Source organism: Austrofundulus limnaeus, unplaced genomic scaffold (genome assembly GCF_001266775.1).
Source record: "Austrofundulus limnaeus strain Quisiro unplaced genomic scaffold, Austrofundulus_limnaeus-1.0 Scaffold101, whole genome shotgun sequence".
NCBI lineage: Eukaryota > Metazoa > Chordata > Actinopteri > Cyprinodontiformes > Rivulidae > Austrofundulus > Austrofundulus limnaeus.
The window spans coordinates 205,633-219,023 of record NW_013952503.1 but is presented as its reverse complement, the minus strand read 5'-3'; the positions used below and the strand labels follow the sequence as shown (position 1 = coordinate 219,023).

Sequence of the window (13,391 nt, the reverse complement as noted above, 5' to 3'; positions counted from 1 at the left end):
TCTCCACACTCCTTTTAATTGTTCCAGTTAAAGTTTAAATCACACTCCACTAACCCTTTACTCTCTTTATCCATTTATTGCAGGGTTCGCCTTTCCAGAATGGGCCTACAAGCCAGAGTCGAGCCCTGGATCCAGGCAGATCCAGCTTTGGCACTTCATCTTGGAGTTGCTCAGGAAAGAGGAGTATCATGATGTCATTGCGTGGCAAGGGGACTACGGCGAGTTCGTCATCAAGGATCCAGACGAGGTGGCCCGGCTCTGGGGTGCCAGGAAGTGCAAACCGCAGATGAACTATGATAAGCTCAGCAGGGCACTCAGGTGGGCTGACAGATGGCTGAATGTTTTTGCTTTGGTGTTTTTTTTTTTTTTTTTTTCTGTTTATGGGAGTTTACATGCTGCAGGTGATTCTGTGTTGTCTGCTTAAAATAATCCAAGTGTTATTATTTTGTCTACTTCAAATACAATTATAAGATTCTTGCAAAGTTTTAACATGGATCCATAAATGTATATTTAATGTGGTTTTATGTTATCATTCTTTGAGCAGCAGTCATTAGGAGGTGCCTTGGAGGAATAATCAATAGCAACTCATAGCTAAGACAGGATAGCATAAACAGAATATGCTGTTTTGGTATTCACAGGACCATAGTGCAACTAAGAAGCACATGTTGGAGACTTAAGATAAGAAAAAGACAAACATTTTTGACTCATTTACTCAGTGAATAATCTCAGATTCCTTGTCTGTTAGAAGACCAGAGGAACCAGAAATCATGATATTTTTTTATGGGAACATGCTTCCAAACTGTGTCAAAAACCGTGAATAAGGTGTATGATGTCACGARCCACATTCTGATAGCAAAAATACTCTTAATTTAGTACCCTAGTATCAAAGCCTCACCTATATTTGTAATGGGATTCCTTTGCTAATAACACCAAATCTGTKTTCACCAGAGGTAACCTTACTGGTGTGACCAGACCAAGTTTAGCTGCTATTATGCTCCAAGTAGAATTACAACACTAAACTACTTAAACAATTAGACCTTTCTACGTTCTAGTTCCAGTTTTATTCACTAACACCTAAACTCTGTCAAGTCCATTAGCAAATAAGTGGCATGGTTTGGTAATAAGCTAAATATACATTGTCATTTTAAGAGGTTATTTCAGCAATATATAATGCTTTATGTTAGCGTACTTTCGGATCTGTTTAGTTTTCATAATTTACCATATTATGAAAATCAAATGGAGTAACAAAGATTAACCCAATAAATCTAACCAGATAGATACTAATTTAAGCCACTAAGCAAGTGCTTGTTTTTGTGTTTCTTTTTACAACTTGCTAAAATATTTTAACTCTCAGTCGTTTTGTACCTGTGTGGTTCTGCCTGTCAGAGATTGTCAGATTTRAATATTTACAGATCACATAGCCCGGGGAAATGTTCCTTTCTTGAGCTTAGTTGTAAGCACCACGTTTCATTCACCCCTTTTTTTTTGTTTCCCATTTGTGCTTCGATAAAGAAATCCTAGATTAGGTTAAGTCCCTTTTAAAGAAAGAAGAGAAATACCTTGGACTGCTTAATTTAGCCCATGTACACTCGGTGAGATTAAGATAACGTCTGTTCCAGAAGGAATCCCATGAGGACAGTGTGCATTAAAAAGGGCTGCTTCTGTTTACCCATATGTAACAGTTTAATTTGGATTTATTTCCAAAAGGAGCATGTATAGGACGTTTGTGGTCAGGTTCTGTTATAGCATGTTCATCCTTTGGAGCTGTGGCAGATTTGGAGCTTAGGCTTCAGTAAGTGTTTATATATAGTGTGTCTTAGTGACCTGATGGGACTGTCTTCAGAGGCTGATTACCAGCAAGTTTTCTGTGCAGATCTTTGACTTCTTTTCTTGTGTCCTCATTCGCCCTCTTAGAGACGGATTGCSTCTGTCAGCATCTATATATGACAATCAGCATGTATGTTGTCACCTGATTTGACACCTATTGCACATATGCTCGTATGGCACTCGTCAATTTTAATGTGGCAAAAGTAGCACTAAAGATGGGCGAAGCTACAAAAGAGGCACAGAGTCACACATGTGCGTGCTAACTGTCCCCACATGTAGCAAACTGTTGGAGAGCAGGCCTCCCCGTGCCCCTCATATGGAGAAAACCTGGAGTCTGCTAATAATGGAGACCACAGTCAGCATGTGGCAGCTGGCCTACACACATGTACTTGAAAAGGCGTGCTTGTTTTGAAGTGTTCCTTTTTATCTCTTAGCCTTTATAATTATTATTTTTTTGCCCCGGTGTTCTTATTCTTTCCTGTCTGCCATACACGTGGTGGAAAATCCCTTAATCAGGGCTGCTGTATTGTGTGTGGACATGTGGACGTGTGCATTGTGTGCCGGACGCAGCCTCGGCCCATGCGTCATCCCATCCTCCCGCTCCCACGGCCGCTGTGAAATTCCCACTCCTGTTGAGAGGATTATGCTCACGCTGTGCGAGTGTGTGCACTTGTGGAAGAGTTGAATGTAGAAAATACTTTCTCTCTTTTTTCTAAAATTGTTTATTTATGAATTACAGTAGTTTCAAATACAGTCATGTTGCATCAGGCTCTGTTGCACAAAATATTTCTAACTCTCCTTTTTGTCCATTTGGATAAAAGTCGCTGCCCAGCTCTGTCCCATATTTCTGGTCCAAGTAAAGAAAGATGGGGTGGACATGATCTTTAACGCTCAGCTTTGGCTTCGTTACTGGCTAATTCAAAGAAATTATGAATAAAAGGCACAACTTCTTGTTTTACTACTGATTCCTTGCACAGCTGCCTCGCTCTCATGAAACAGAATTTCACTGATGAGCTAAAGGAGGGTGTGGAGGGAAACGAAATGGAGCCTGTTACCAATCATGCACTGCAGAGTGCCGGCCTAATGAGTGTAATCACGCTAAGAGGTCCCAGCTCCCTGAGACCTCCAGACCTCCATGTCCGCCAGTCGTCAGCCAGTGCCGGCTGCAACTTGGTAGTCAGAGGTCAGGGTGACTGCCACGCACAGCTGGCAAAGATTAACAACACGGCAATACCCTCATTCGCGTACACAAATGCTCCATTGTACGGGCCGTTGCCTGAGCAGGCTTGCTTACACGTTTGCTTCTTCTTAATTGTAATGGGCCACMGTGGCTGTAAAACACCATCACTGATGCATAAACAAAGAAAAAAAGTGTTTGGCTATGTGAAAGTTGTTGTATATTAGTACCTTTTATGAATAAAGGTTGAGTATGAGGGTGTAAGACCACTTTTTTTTTCTAAACCGCTGCTACATGTGTGTTACTCGCCTCGCTGGCTGCAGCTGGACATCTCTGTTGTGTGGAAACACCCAGAGCTAGAAAGAACGAGCATCCAGAGACAGCATCACTGCATGACTTAGTGTTTTCTGTCTGTGCATTGTGTTTCCATTGTCACTATCTTCAGCATGTATGTGTTCAGCTTACACGAGTGCTGTGTGTATCTCTTTGTTCCTGGGTAAATGTGGCCTCTGTTTTCTATGACAGCAAAAYGTGTCGCACACACACTCACACGCAGAACTCCCAACAGCTTCACAAATCACACTCCTAATCTATACCCCCTTGTTCACACTAACACATTTCATTTCCTTTTTGAATCAGTAAACACTTTTCAAATGTGTCTTTTTTTTTTTTTCATTTTTCATACAACGGCCTTTGACGTGTGCGACTTGTACACACCTGAGTGTGAGTGGCTGGTGTGTGTGCGCCTATGTGTGGAGGTAGATCTGGCAGGTGTGTGTGCGTGTAACAGCCGATGCTGACGAAAGAGGCAGAAAATAAACATGGGACGCATGGGGAGTATTGTAATCCCAACTTCCTGTCACAGTCAGCCCCTATTTACAGCTCAACAATGGGCAAGGCACAGCCTGTCCACGCACACGCAAGCAGGCTGGCACAATTCATTTATACTGCAGACTTTTGTGTGTTTGTGTGTGCGGAGTGATACGGGAAAAGACTAGGGAGCGTTTAAAAAAAATACTCCATCAAATTAAAGGATGTTTAAACAGTTGATCACAGAGGGCAAGTGTTTTATCTTTAAGTAAACCTCTTTTTTTTCCGGCAGAACTGAATGTGCAAACACATTTTTGGTGTGCATCATCTCTCATCTTTACTTCTCGTGCCAGTCGTCAAACCTCGGTGTTTGATCGGCACTGATGTACTTGTTTTCATGCTTCCTGTTTTGAACCTTTCAGAGTCCAGTCCTGGTGCTGGAGGGGCCACTCTCCTGCATGTTTAACTTGTTGCCCACACCTGACTCATGTTCTGTAGAAGCCTGGTAATCACCCATKTATTCAAGTCAGGTGTGTTGGAGTAGAAAAACTTCTAAAACATGCAGGRTGATTGCCCTCGAGGACACCTTTGTTTTAGAGTATTAATTCTGTAACCATTGTGGGGTTGTACTTATAGAGTTATTTTGAGAGATATACCAGTTTTACCTAAATTCAGTTTAGCAAGGCAAACAAAAAAATATAGTACATGTTGCGAACCACAGGTGAACCTAACWGCATAACTGGAAACCTAAAATGATTACTTGGTATTTTTGTCACGGTGGATCTATTTTCAGCTGTTTTGGAGATCTGAGMCAGTTATCTAATCTGATTCAACTTCCAGACAGTTGTGCAGCGAGGTTAAAGATATAAAATGCAGTAATGTTTTAATCTTATAGAGTATTTACAGATCCAAAACACATTTCAAAGTAAACCTACAGCTTCTGGCAYTCAATGTTTTTGTGTGTGATTAATGAGCTGTTTAAAGTGTCTGTGGTTTCTCATTGTAATTTAGCTCCGGCGCTCTGCCGCACATCTTTCTGCTTTGATCTTAACGTTCTGAACTGTGGCCCATCTGTGTTAATTGCAGACCTAATCCCTGGCCTAGAATCACTCACAGTAACAAGTGAGTTGATAAAAAGCTCCCCTCTTTGTCTTTATGACAGCTTTGTTTGAACTCGTACTTGCACTGGTTGTTCTGTCTACGGTTTCAGTTAGCAGGGAGTGAAGAACAAAAAAAAAAGAAAAGAGAAAGCTGCAGAAGTGTGAGGTCACACACGAATTTATCTGAGGAGGTGGTACAGGATATGGAAGAGGTGTGTGTGTTTGTGTGTGGTATGCAAGGCAAGTGTGGTGGGCAGCTAAAGACAGGCACTCAAAGAATCTCTTTCTTCTCTTTTGAAGTGAGTTCAAATGCTCTTCAAAGACTGTCTGCCCGTATGACGGTGCAGGAAGGGAGGAGCGACGGGGCTCAGTCACCATGTGCTCTAAACGTAGATTGTTTTCTGTTTCCAACAATGAATTTCACTCACATGTGCGTTGTGGCTGGGGGTCTCACCACAGATTCCCAAAAAAAATCCATCTAATTTTGTTTTAAAAGATAAAAAAATAATTAGATTTCTAATTTGATTTTGTTTCTGAATATATACAGATTTTGTTTTTGATTTTACTTTTTGTGCTTCTGCACAATTTCTTTCATTACAGCAAATGTTCCTCACTTATTTCCAGCCTAATTTGGTGATCAGTTATGGAAATGCCTCTGTTAGAGAGCTGGGAATATCTCGACACAACTTATTTGCATATGATCTTAGCTCAAACTTTTGCTTTGCCTCTTTCCAAGGCTTGATTTCCTCCCTGTCGATTCATCTTTACAGCTATTAGTCGCTGTTTGTTTTCAGAAGAGGAGAGAATAATTTTACATTTCCACTTTCTTGTTCTCCCTCTGACTGTTTATATCTGGGGATTATTTTATCGACTTTATGTCCGTCTTGGGATGAAATTATTCAACGTGTACTCATCAATGTTCAAATAAAAACAAACTACTTGTAACTGTTGGCAACTAAAGACATCTCTGCTAAATTTGCTCATTTTTTACATATGATGTGATAGGCTATAATGCATATTCAGCTATTTTTTATCATAGATGAAATTTATGTGCAAAAGTATTTAATCAAAACCATCAAAAATTTGTGGAATTTAACAGCTATTGTGGATTTAATGTATTTTTTGACCAAAGGAAAACAATTTTTACTCAACTTGATGCTATATTAGTAACCTGAAAAAAATCCAATACTTTTAAATTTCAATTGTTTGCTTTGGGCTGCCTGATTATTCCCAAAGTGACCATCAGTTATTCATATTGGTATTTGAGATTTGAATTGTTTTTATGATGATTCATTGATTTTTAGTGAAAGTGAAATGTTTCATTACACCGCCTTTTCAACACTGAACTACTTTCACATCGTTGTTGTGCTAAATTCATATTAATTAGGGCTGCAAAATGTTTAGCAAACTTGCAGTATCAGTCATTTTCACACCTCAGGTTAATTTAGAATTACCAGTTATCCTGCATGTTTCAGACTGTGGGAGGGAACCGGAGTATCTGGTGGAAATCCACTGATGTGTGGGGAAAAAACACAAAACTCCCCTCACGTAGGCTGCCACCAAAAAGGTAGCTAGGTTTCCTCTGACTGGTCAAATTACCTGTGAACATGTGAACTCCTTGAACTTAAAGATATAACAACTTAACATTTATTTATTGCCACATTCTGCTTAGTGAACTTTGTTTACTTCCTTTACAATTATATTGAACACGTGTGGACTTTAGCACAGCTTGTTCACTTTCCTGTCATCTGATTTGATCACACTCCTGTTGTGGTTTTTATCTCTGCTTTGCTTCCTTCCTCACCCTTCTCCTGTCACTCCCTGCTCCCCCCCTCCTTCGCGACCCTTGTGAATGTCTCCCCTAGAGCAGAAATTACATGCTGCTTTGTGCTTGGCGTAAACAATGTTTTCAACAGTGCAGGCCTGTCCTGTCTCTCGCTCGCTCTCTCCCCCCTGCTCTGCCCCCCCCCCCCCCTTGCTTCAAGGGGATAAGTGGAGAGAGTCGGGATGAAGAAGAGGGAGGATGGTTGACGAGAGAAAGTGGGAGAAACGGGAGGGGATAAATGTAGGAGTAGGGGGACACGTGAAAAAGAGCAACGGCCTGTTCCCAGCGTAAAACACGTTTTAAAAAAATCTGTGTAATAAGCATAATAAGAGGGGGTTAAGGGCGACACCTCCCCGGCAACTAAAACAGACGCACACACACTCTGCCGTCTTGATAAATACCATTCAGTGTAATGATAGCCTGTGGGCTTTGATTAACTTAACAATACCTGCATACCTTGAAGAACTGCTTATCTTTATCAACTATTGCTTAACTTGGGCCAACAAACAAATGATGGGAAATCAAAGCAGTGAGGGATGCAGGGATAAGGCGGGGGAAACAGGTTGGTTGTATTTTGCATAATCAGAGGTTGGCACATGAGCTCACTCCGCCCCTGATGACCAAACATGATTTTGTTTCTGTCCTGCTCTTCATCTCATCTTCTCTTCACTCGGCGTCCCTCGGTGTGTGGCGGTTGGTAGCCAGGGATCTAAAGCTTACATAAAGTGGGTGTGGATCTGGATAAGAAAGGAGAGAGATGTTACATAAAAAGCTGTAGCTGGACAAAGGTTAATAAAAAATGAAGCCTTGTGCTGTGGGGAAGAACCATGGGTGAGAGAAGGTTTGGGGGGATAGCAAGAGAGGGAGAATGGTCATTACATAAACAGATAAAGATGTGCTGAATTATTGGTGGCTTTGCTTTGCTGTTACATAAAAAGATGTTTCTGTGTCATAAAATGAAAGACAGAATGTTCTGTTGAGCGTGTGACACCAGCCTGTCATCATCTGATCTTAAAGGGATAGTTAAGCTCTTTCGAAATGGGGTTTTATGGAAAAGTTATGAACCGTTACTGTGTCCAGTAATTCAGCAAACTTCCTCAACTTAAGAAAATTGCTTAATTTCCATCAGATTGGCCCTTCAAATGGCTTTGTGTTGCCATCAGTTTCACATCACATGTAGGCTTGTGCTAGCCTGGTAAAAACCAGACCCTTGTCCTTTACTTTGCTTCGTACAAGGGTCTGGACTCTCAGCTATTGAGAAGCAATTTTTGCAGGAGGCGTGGCCTCTGCTGAAGTTTAAAACGATTGGATCGGTTGGCCGCGACGTATGTCGCTGTGAAAGAGGCTAAGCTAAGAAGCTAACCAGAAATTGCGTGCGGTGCGCTGTAAACAGCCCTACTGAGAGGAGAGAAGTACCGAGCTGAATGAGACGGCCGTAAATGAGAGCTGCTGCTTTGTCAGACAAATTTATTTTAATTGGAAGTCTTATCAACACAGACTGGCTTCATTCACTTCCTCCACTGCCGTTGCTAAACTGCAAGCAGACACTGCCCAGAAAATCAACGTCGTTCAAAACTCCGCCTTCTGTTTGGCCCAAGTCAATGTTCTGTTCTCTGATTGGCCCGGATGAAAATTCTCCCGAAGAAATCCTTGTCTATGGGAGAAATCCCAGACGGAGCAAAGAAGGGAAAGCTGCGTAGGAAGGCAAGGGCCAGGCTAGGCTTGGGCCGTATTAAAATATAGTGATGGTATTTAAAAATTATGACGGTAATGGAGTGCGCCAACCTTTCACAAGGCTCCATTACGTTACTGACTTGTGTTCTGACCACCTCGGCCCATAAGATAAACACTCACAAGCAGCTGTTTTTCCTTTAATTATTAATTACTCAACACGCCACAGGCACCCCTCCCACCCCATTAATACTGTATACCGCAGTATTTCCTTAAAATTATACCATGGTATGAAAATGATCAATATTACCCAACCCTACTGTTATGATTATAACATTTCTGATGTTGGTGTGAAGCTTTATAGAATAATATTTGCATAAACTGCCAGGATTTTGTTTATTTATTTATTTATTTATTTTATTTTTTAGATTTTATTTTTTTAGAGTGGAAATCCAGTTTGAAATGGCCCCACTTGGACTAACCRTCAACTCAAATTTAAACTCTTTTCCTCCAAACTGAGGAAGTTCAAAGCGCTGTCTGAAACAGGTAGGACATTGTTAGAACATAAGATAACATAACATAAAAAATATGAACATAATTGTTCGTAAACTTTTCACACAACCTCACACCAAATGATCTGAACTATCTAATGGAAAGACAGTTTCTGCTTCTTTTAAACAGATGTCACCTGTTCACCATCCAGATGCTCTCGCTGCCCTGCGTCCCAACAATCCTAAAATAGCCCAACCTTTGGCCGCAGCAGTAACACTGCTCACACTGGCCTCTGATCTTTTTAATTATTTGCTGAGCCTGACACACAGCATCCCTGTGCTGCTGCACAGCTCCGTCCATCCTCCCGATTCTCATCTGCCTGTTTTCTCTCATCTACCCCCCCCCCCCCCCCACCACCTTTCAGGGTCTGCTTTGTGCAAACGTCATACAACACTCTCTAATATCTGTCGTGCTGGTGGTGAGGGGTGTATGAAAGACTTATTAAAGTGTGTCCACACACATCTGTCACAGTCTGCATGATGCAGATAAAAATGATGATTTAACATGAGGCCCACGTTTTAAATGAACTGCTGTGATGTACACGCACGCCACACACACACAAAAAAAACACTGTGGCAGATGTCAGTAACACCACTCCATTTCTCTGTGAATTATTTTCATATATGTCTTTTTTTGTACTGTTTTCTAGATATTACTATAACAAGAGGATCCTTCATAAGACCAAGGGCAAGAGGTTCACCTATAAGTTCAACTTCAACAAACTGGTTTTGGTCAACTACCCCTTCATCGACATGGGCTCTAGTGGTAAGCCTAGACAGACTTGCACTGTTTGCTCGCCTCTGCACGCTTAAATATCCCATAATCCCTCAAAATGACGGCATGATTATGCTGGATTACACAAGAGAATGTTGGGTGTTATTTCCTAAACTCCCTTCTTGTTTGTTTCTCCATTTTCCGTGACGTCTCCAGGAAGCAGCGTTCCTCAGAGCGCCCCTCCCGTCMCGACTGGAGCGGGGACTCATTTCCGCTTTCCTCCTTCCACCCCCTCCGAGGTTCTCTCCCCCAACGAGGACCTGCGCAGTCCAGGAGGCATGTTCAGCTCGGTGGCTCGACGCATGGCCCGCGGCTCGGTTAGTGACTGCAGCGATGGAACCTCAGTCAATTCAGAAATCGAGGAGGGTAACCTAGGAGCAGCAGAGGAGAGGGGGGTGAGTGGSGGGGGGGGCGGGGGGCCTGGTGGTGGAGGAGGCTACAGGAGCATCATCCATCCTCGTCTTTCCCATGAAGCGCTTTTCCGCATGTACGGCGCACCGGGCAACCCTGCTGGCCACCCAGGCTCCCGTGGTGCCCCGGGTCATCGTATGCCCCAAGAACCCCTGTCCCCCTTCCCCGTGTCTCCTCTGCCAGGACCCCCAGGAGCCAGCCTCTTAGCCCCTCCACTGTCTCCAGCGCTCTCCATGACTCCAACCTCCCACCTTCCCTATACTCCCTCACCCACGCTGTCTCCCATGTTGGGCTCCCACTTCTCCTTCAACCCAGAGGACATGAAGCGCTACCTGCAGGCCCACACCCAGTCCGTGTACAACTACGGCCTGAGCCCCAGAGCCTTCCTCCAGTACCCCAACATCGTCATCCCCCAGCCCCACCGGCCCGCCACGGACAAGTCCGGCCTGACCGCAGAGAGAGGCGCCACCGAGAGAGCAGAGAGAGCCGCCACGGCCGCAGGTGGGGAGAGGGGAGGGGACCGACGCCACCACCCTCCTCTGGCTCACTCTGCCCACCACCACCACCCGCAGCCTCCCCACTCCACCCACCCTCACCCCCACTCCCACCCCATGTATCACCCACTCCACCTGGGTGAGGAGCCCCCGCACGTGTCGCCTTTCAAGTTCAAGCTGCAGCCGCCTCCGCTGGGAAGGAAGCAGCGAGAAGGACAGAGCCAGAGTAAACCCAGGCAGGGCTCACTGTCCTCAGGCTCGGGGTCCATGTCCTCCACCTCCGGTCTGGGCTCTTCCATGTCGTTCGGCAGTGACCTGAGCTCAGCCAGCGGCTCGGGCGTCATCTCTGCTTCGTCCTCGACGCAGTCCCTCAACAGTGCAGGACTTCCAAAGATAAAGGTATGGAAGTGTTTCTTGTGACATGAAGCCAAACATTTGCACTTTTTACTGTGATTTATTAAAACAACTTAAATTGCATGATTGAAAAAATTGTCTTTGTAGGTGGAGCCTATCTCTGATATCGAGTCAGAAGAAGAAGTGGAAGTGACGGACATCAGCGATGAAGACCCAGACGAAAGAGATCGTGAGTTTGAGCTCTTCTCCCTGCGCCGCTCCAGAATTCCTAACCACCACTTATCTAACGGCACAGCCGCCTCCCACCATCCGCCCCACGACGAGGATCTGGACGAGGACGTCTTCAAAGCTCCGGCACCGCCTCCTCCCGGTCTGATGCCCTTTTTCGCCACGCACCACATACACTCCAACGCACATTGCGGCCCGCCCGTCCTAAAGAGTGAACCTGTGGAGCCGGTGGAGAGCAGCACCCCACCCTCTCTCACAGCGTCCTCAGAATCGACGCAGACCAAGTGCATCCCGCTCAAGTTGCGCTTCAAGAGGCGCTGGAGCGAAGACCAGCGCATGGAAGCCTCGCAGGAGGAGTCTGATGACAAAAAAGTCCGACCAGAGGAGGAGAGGGGTAGAGAGAGGCAAAGTAATGGATGCGTGGAGATGGAGGAGGACGGGGCAGGCAGCGGAGAGGGGGACAGTCCTCCCCCACTGGCCTATGAGGGCTCGTTAACGACACCTCAGGCGTCTCACCGGAGGGCGAGCGCCGAGCTGCACCGTGCCGCAGCGCAGCTGTCTCTAGAAAATAAAGACTGCTGATGAAGACCTCGGCTCAGACACTGCTGCAGCAGGACAGGAGGTGGGACAGGAGTATGTAAATGGTTCCTCTGTAATCCCACTCCCACACTGACAAACTAGATTCCTGAAATCTCCAGTGGCCCAAAAGCAGAGTCCAACATACACACTCATAAAACTGACAGAAGACAGCCAGATTCTTGTTGTCAGACCCACCATTAATCCTGGATCAGGGCTYCTCTGGATCACATCCTTGGGGAAGAGAGACTCGCTCAGACTCAGTCGCACTGTCAGAAAAATCAGCTCCCACCTGGACAGTGAAGCTCCAGATGCCCTGCTCCAGTAGCATAGCTCCTACCTTCAGACCCCCTTTAAAGGGGAGCGAGATCAGCAGCCAGACAGACGAGTCTTTCCTCAGGAGAAACACTCCCTCACAGCCCTACAACTCATCCAGCACCATCACATACAAATCCATGCAACTTTTCCTACAGGACGACGGGAATTTAAGGGCCTGCATCTGACCCCAAGAGGCCTGGAGTGACATGGAGGAGTGATGAAGGACGACTCAAGTGAAAAGAAATCAGTGGGATRAAAAGAAGCCTGTCTGTAAGACGGATGAGTGGGACTGTTGGGTGTTGTCAGACTCTTGAACCTGGCCCACTCCACTCAGGGAAACCTATCGCTGTACTTTTATTGGACCCATGCACAGAGGCAACACAAGCCCATAGAAACCAACAAACTACACAAACACAGAGACTTGGACTCTGGGTTACTGTTGTCTCGGCGCGTGGGACTTTTTATGTAACCCCTCTTCTGTCTTTCTCCTGTTCTGCCCCTCCTTTCTCTCGCGGACCACCTGTGGAACGATCATGACTCTGCTCACAGAAATAAAATGAACCCTACGGAGAGGAAAAGAGAAGGATAAAGAAGATTTGCTGTTGGGAATCATGAGGAGATTTGTGGGGAGGGTGGGGGGACAGGTGTGCTGCCCTTCTTACCTCCCCCTGACATGGCTTGTACATTTTAAAATCGATTCCCTCGAGTCTCCGCAGCACAGAATCCCAAATCACCAGCTCAAGCTCGCCTAACAATCGTAGATAGTGTTAAACTAAACCAGCAAGCACGCACGCACACACACACACACACACACACACGCACAACACTGCCATCACAGCTCCTGTTCACGCTGACTGGACCTCCAGTTCTCTTGTAGAAACCATCAGGAGTCTCAAACCTCTAAAACACACACATATGCAGAAACACACACTGTTGTTGTACGACTTGTAAAATAATGCAAACTGAGCTCTAATAACACACACACACACACATGCACACAGGAAGAATATATCTTTATAAAATCTAAATAAAATGATTTAAGAAGACTTACAAACAGCATTTTAATGATGTGACTGATTCAGGGTTTTTTTCTAAGTGGAATGTTTTTGAGTGGACGAGACGTGTTACTGCAGTTTACAGTCGTGTGGGAGGACAGAAAAACATGGGGGGGTGTTCTTGTATATTTGTTTCATAGATAGGCAAACAGCTCAGGCCAGTCCACCAGAACAGGACCAGCAGGACAGAATCTCCTGTCTCAGACTGCTAATGATTCA

At 44.8% G+C, this 13,391-nt stretch overlaps 1 protein-coding gene across 1 annotated transcript; it reads left to right on the top strand.

The window, feature by feature from the left end:
- Positions 1-209: 209 nt before the first annotated feature.
- Positions 210-12,484, top strand: erfl3 (Ets2 repressor factor like 3; the record flags this gene model as incomplete). Its single annotated transcript, XM_014013407.1, is given in 4 exon segments — positions 210-318; positions 9,612-9,727; positions 9,893-11,040; positions 11,143-12,484. Coding segments are annotated over 4 exon segments (2,036 nt in total), but the record flags the coding sequence as incomplete, so codon positions are not given.
- Between the last annotated feature and the right edge of the window lie 907 nt (positions 12,485-13,391).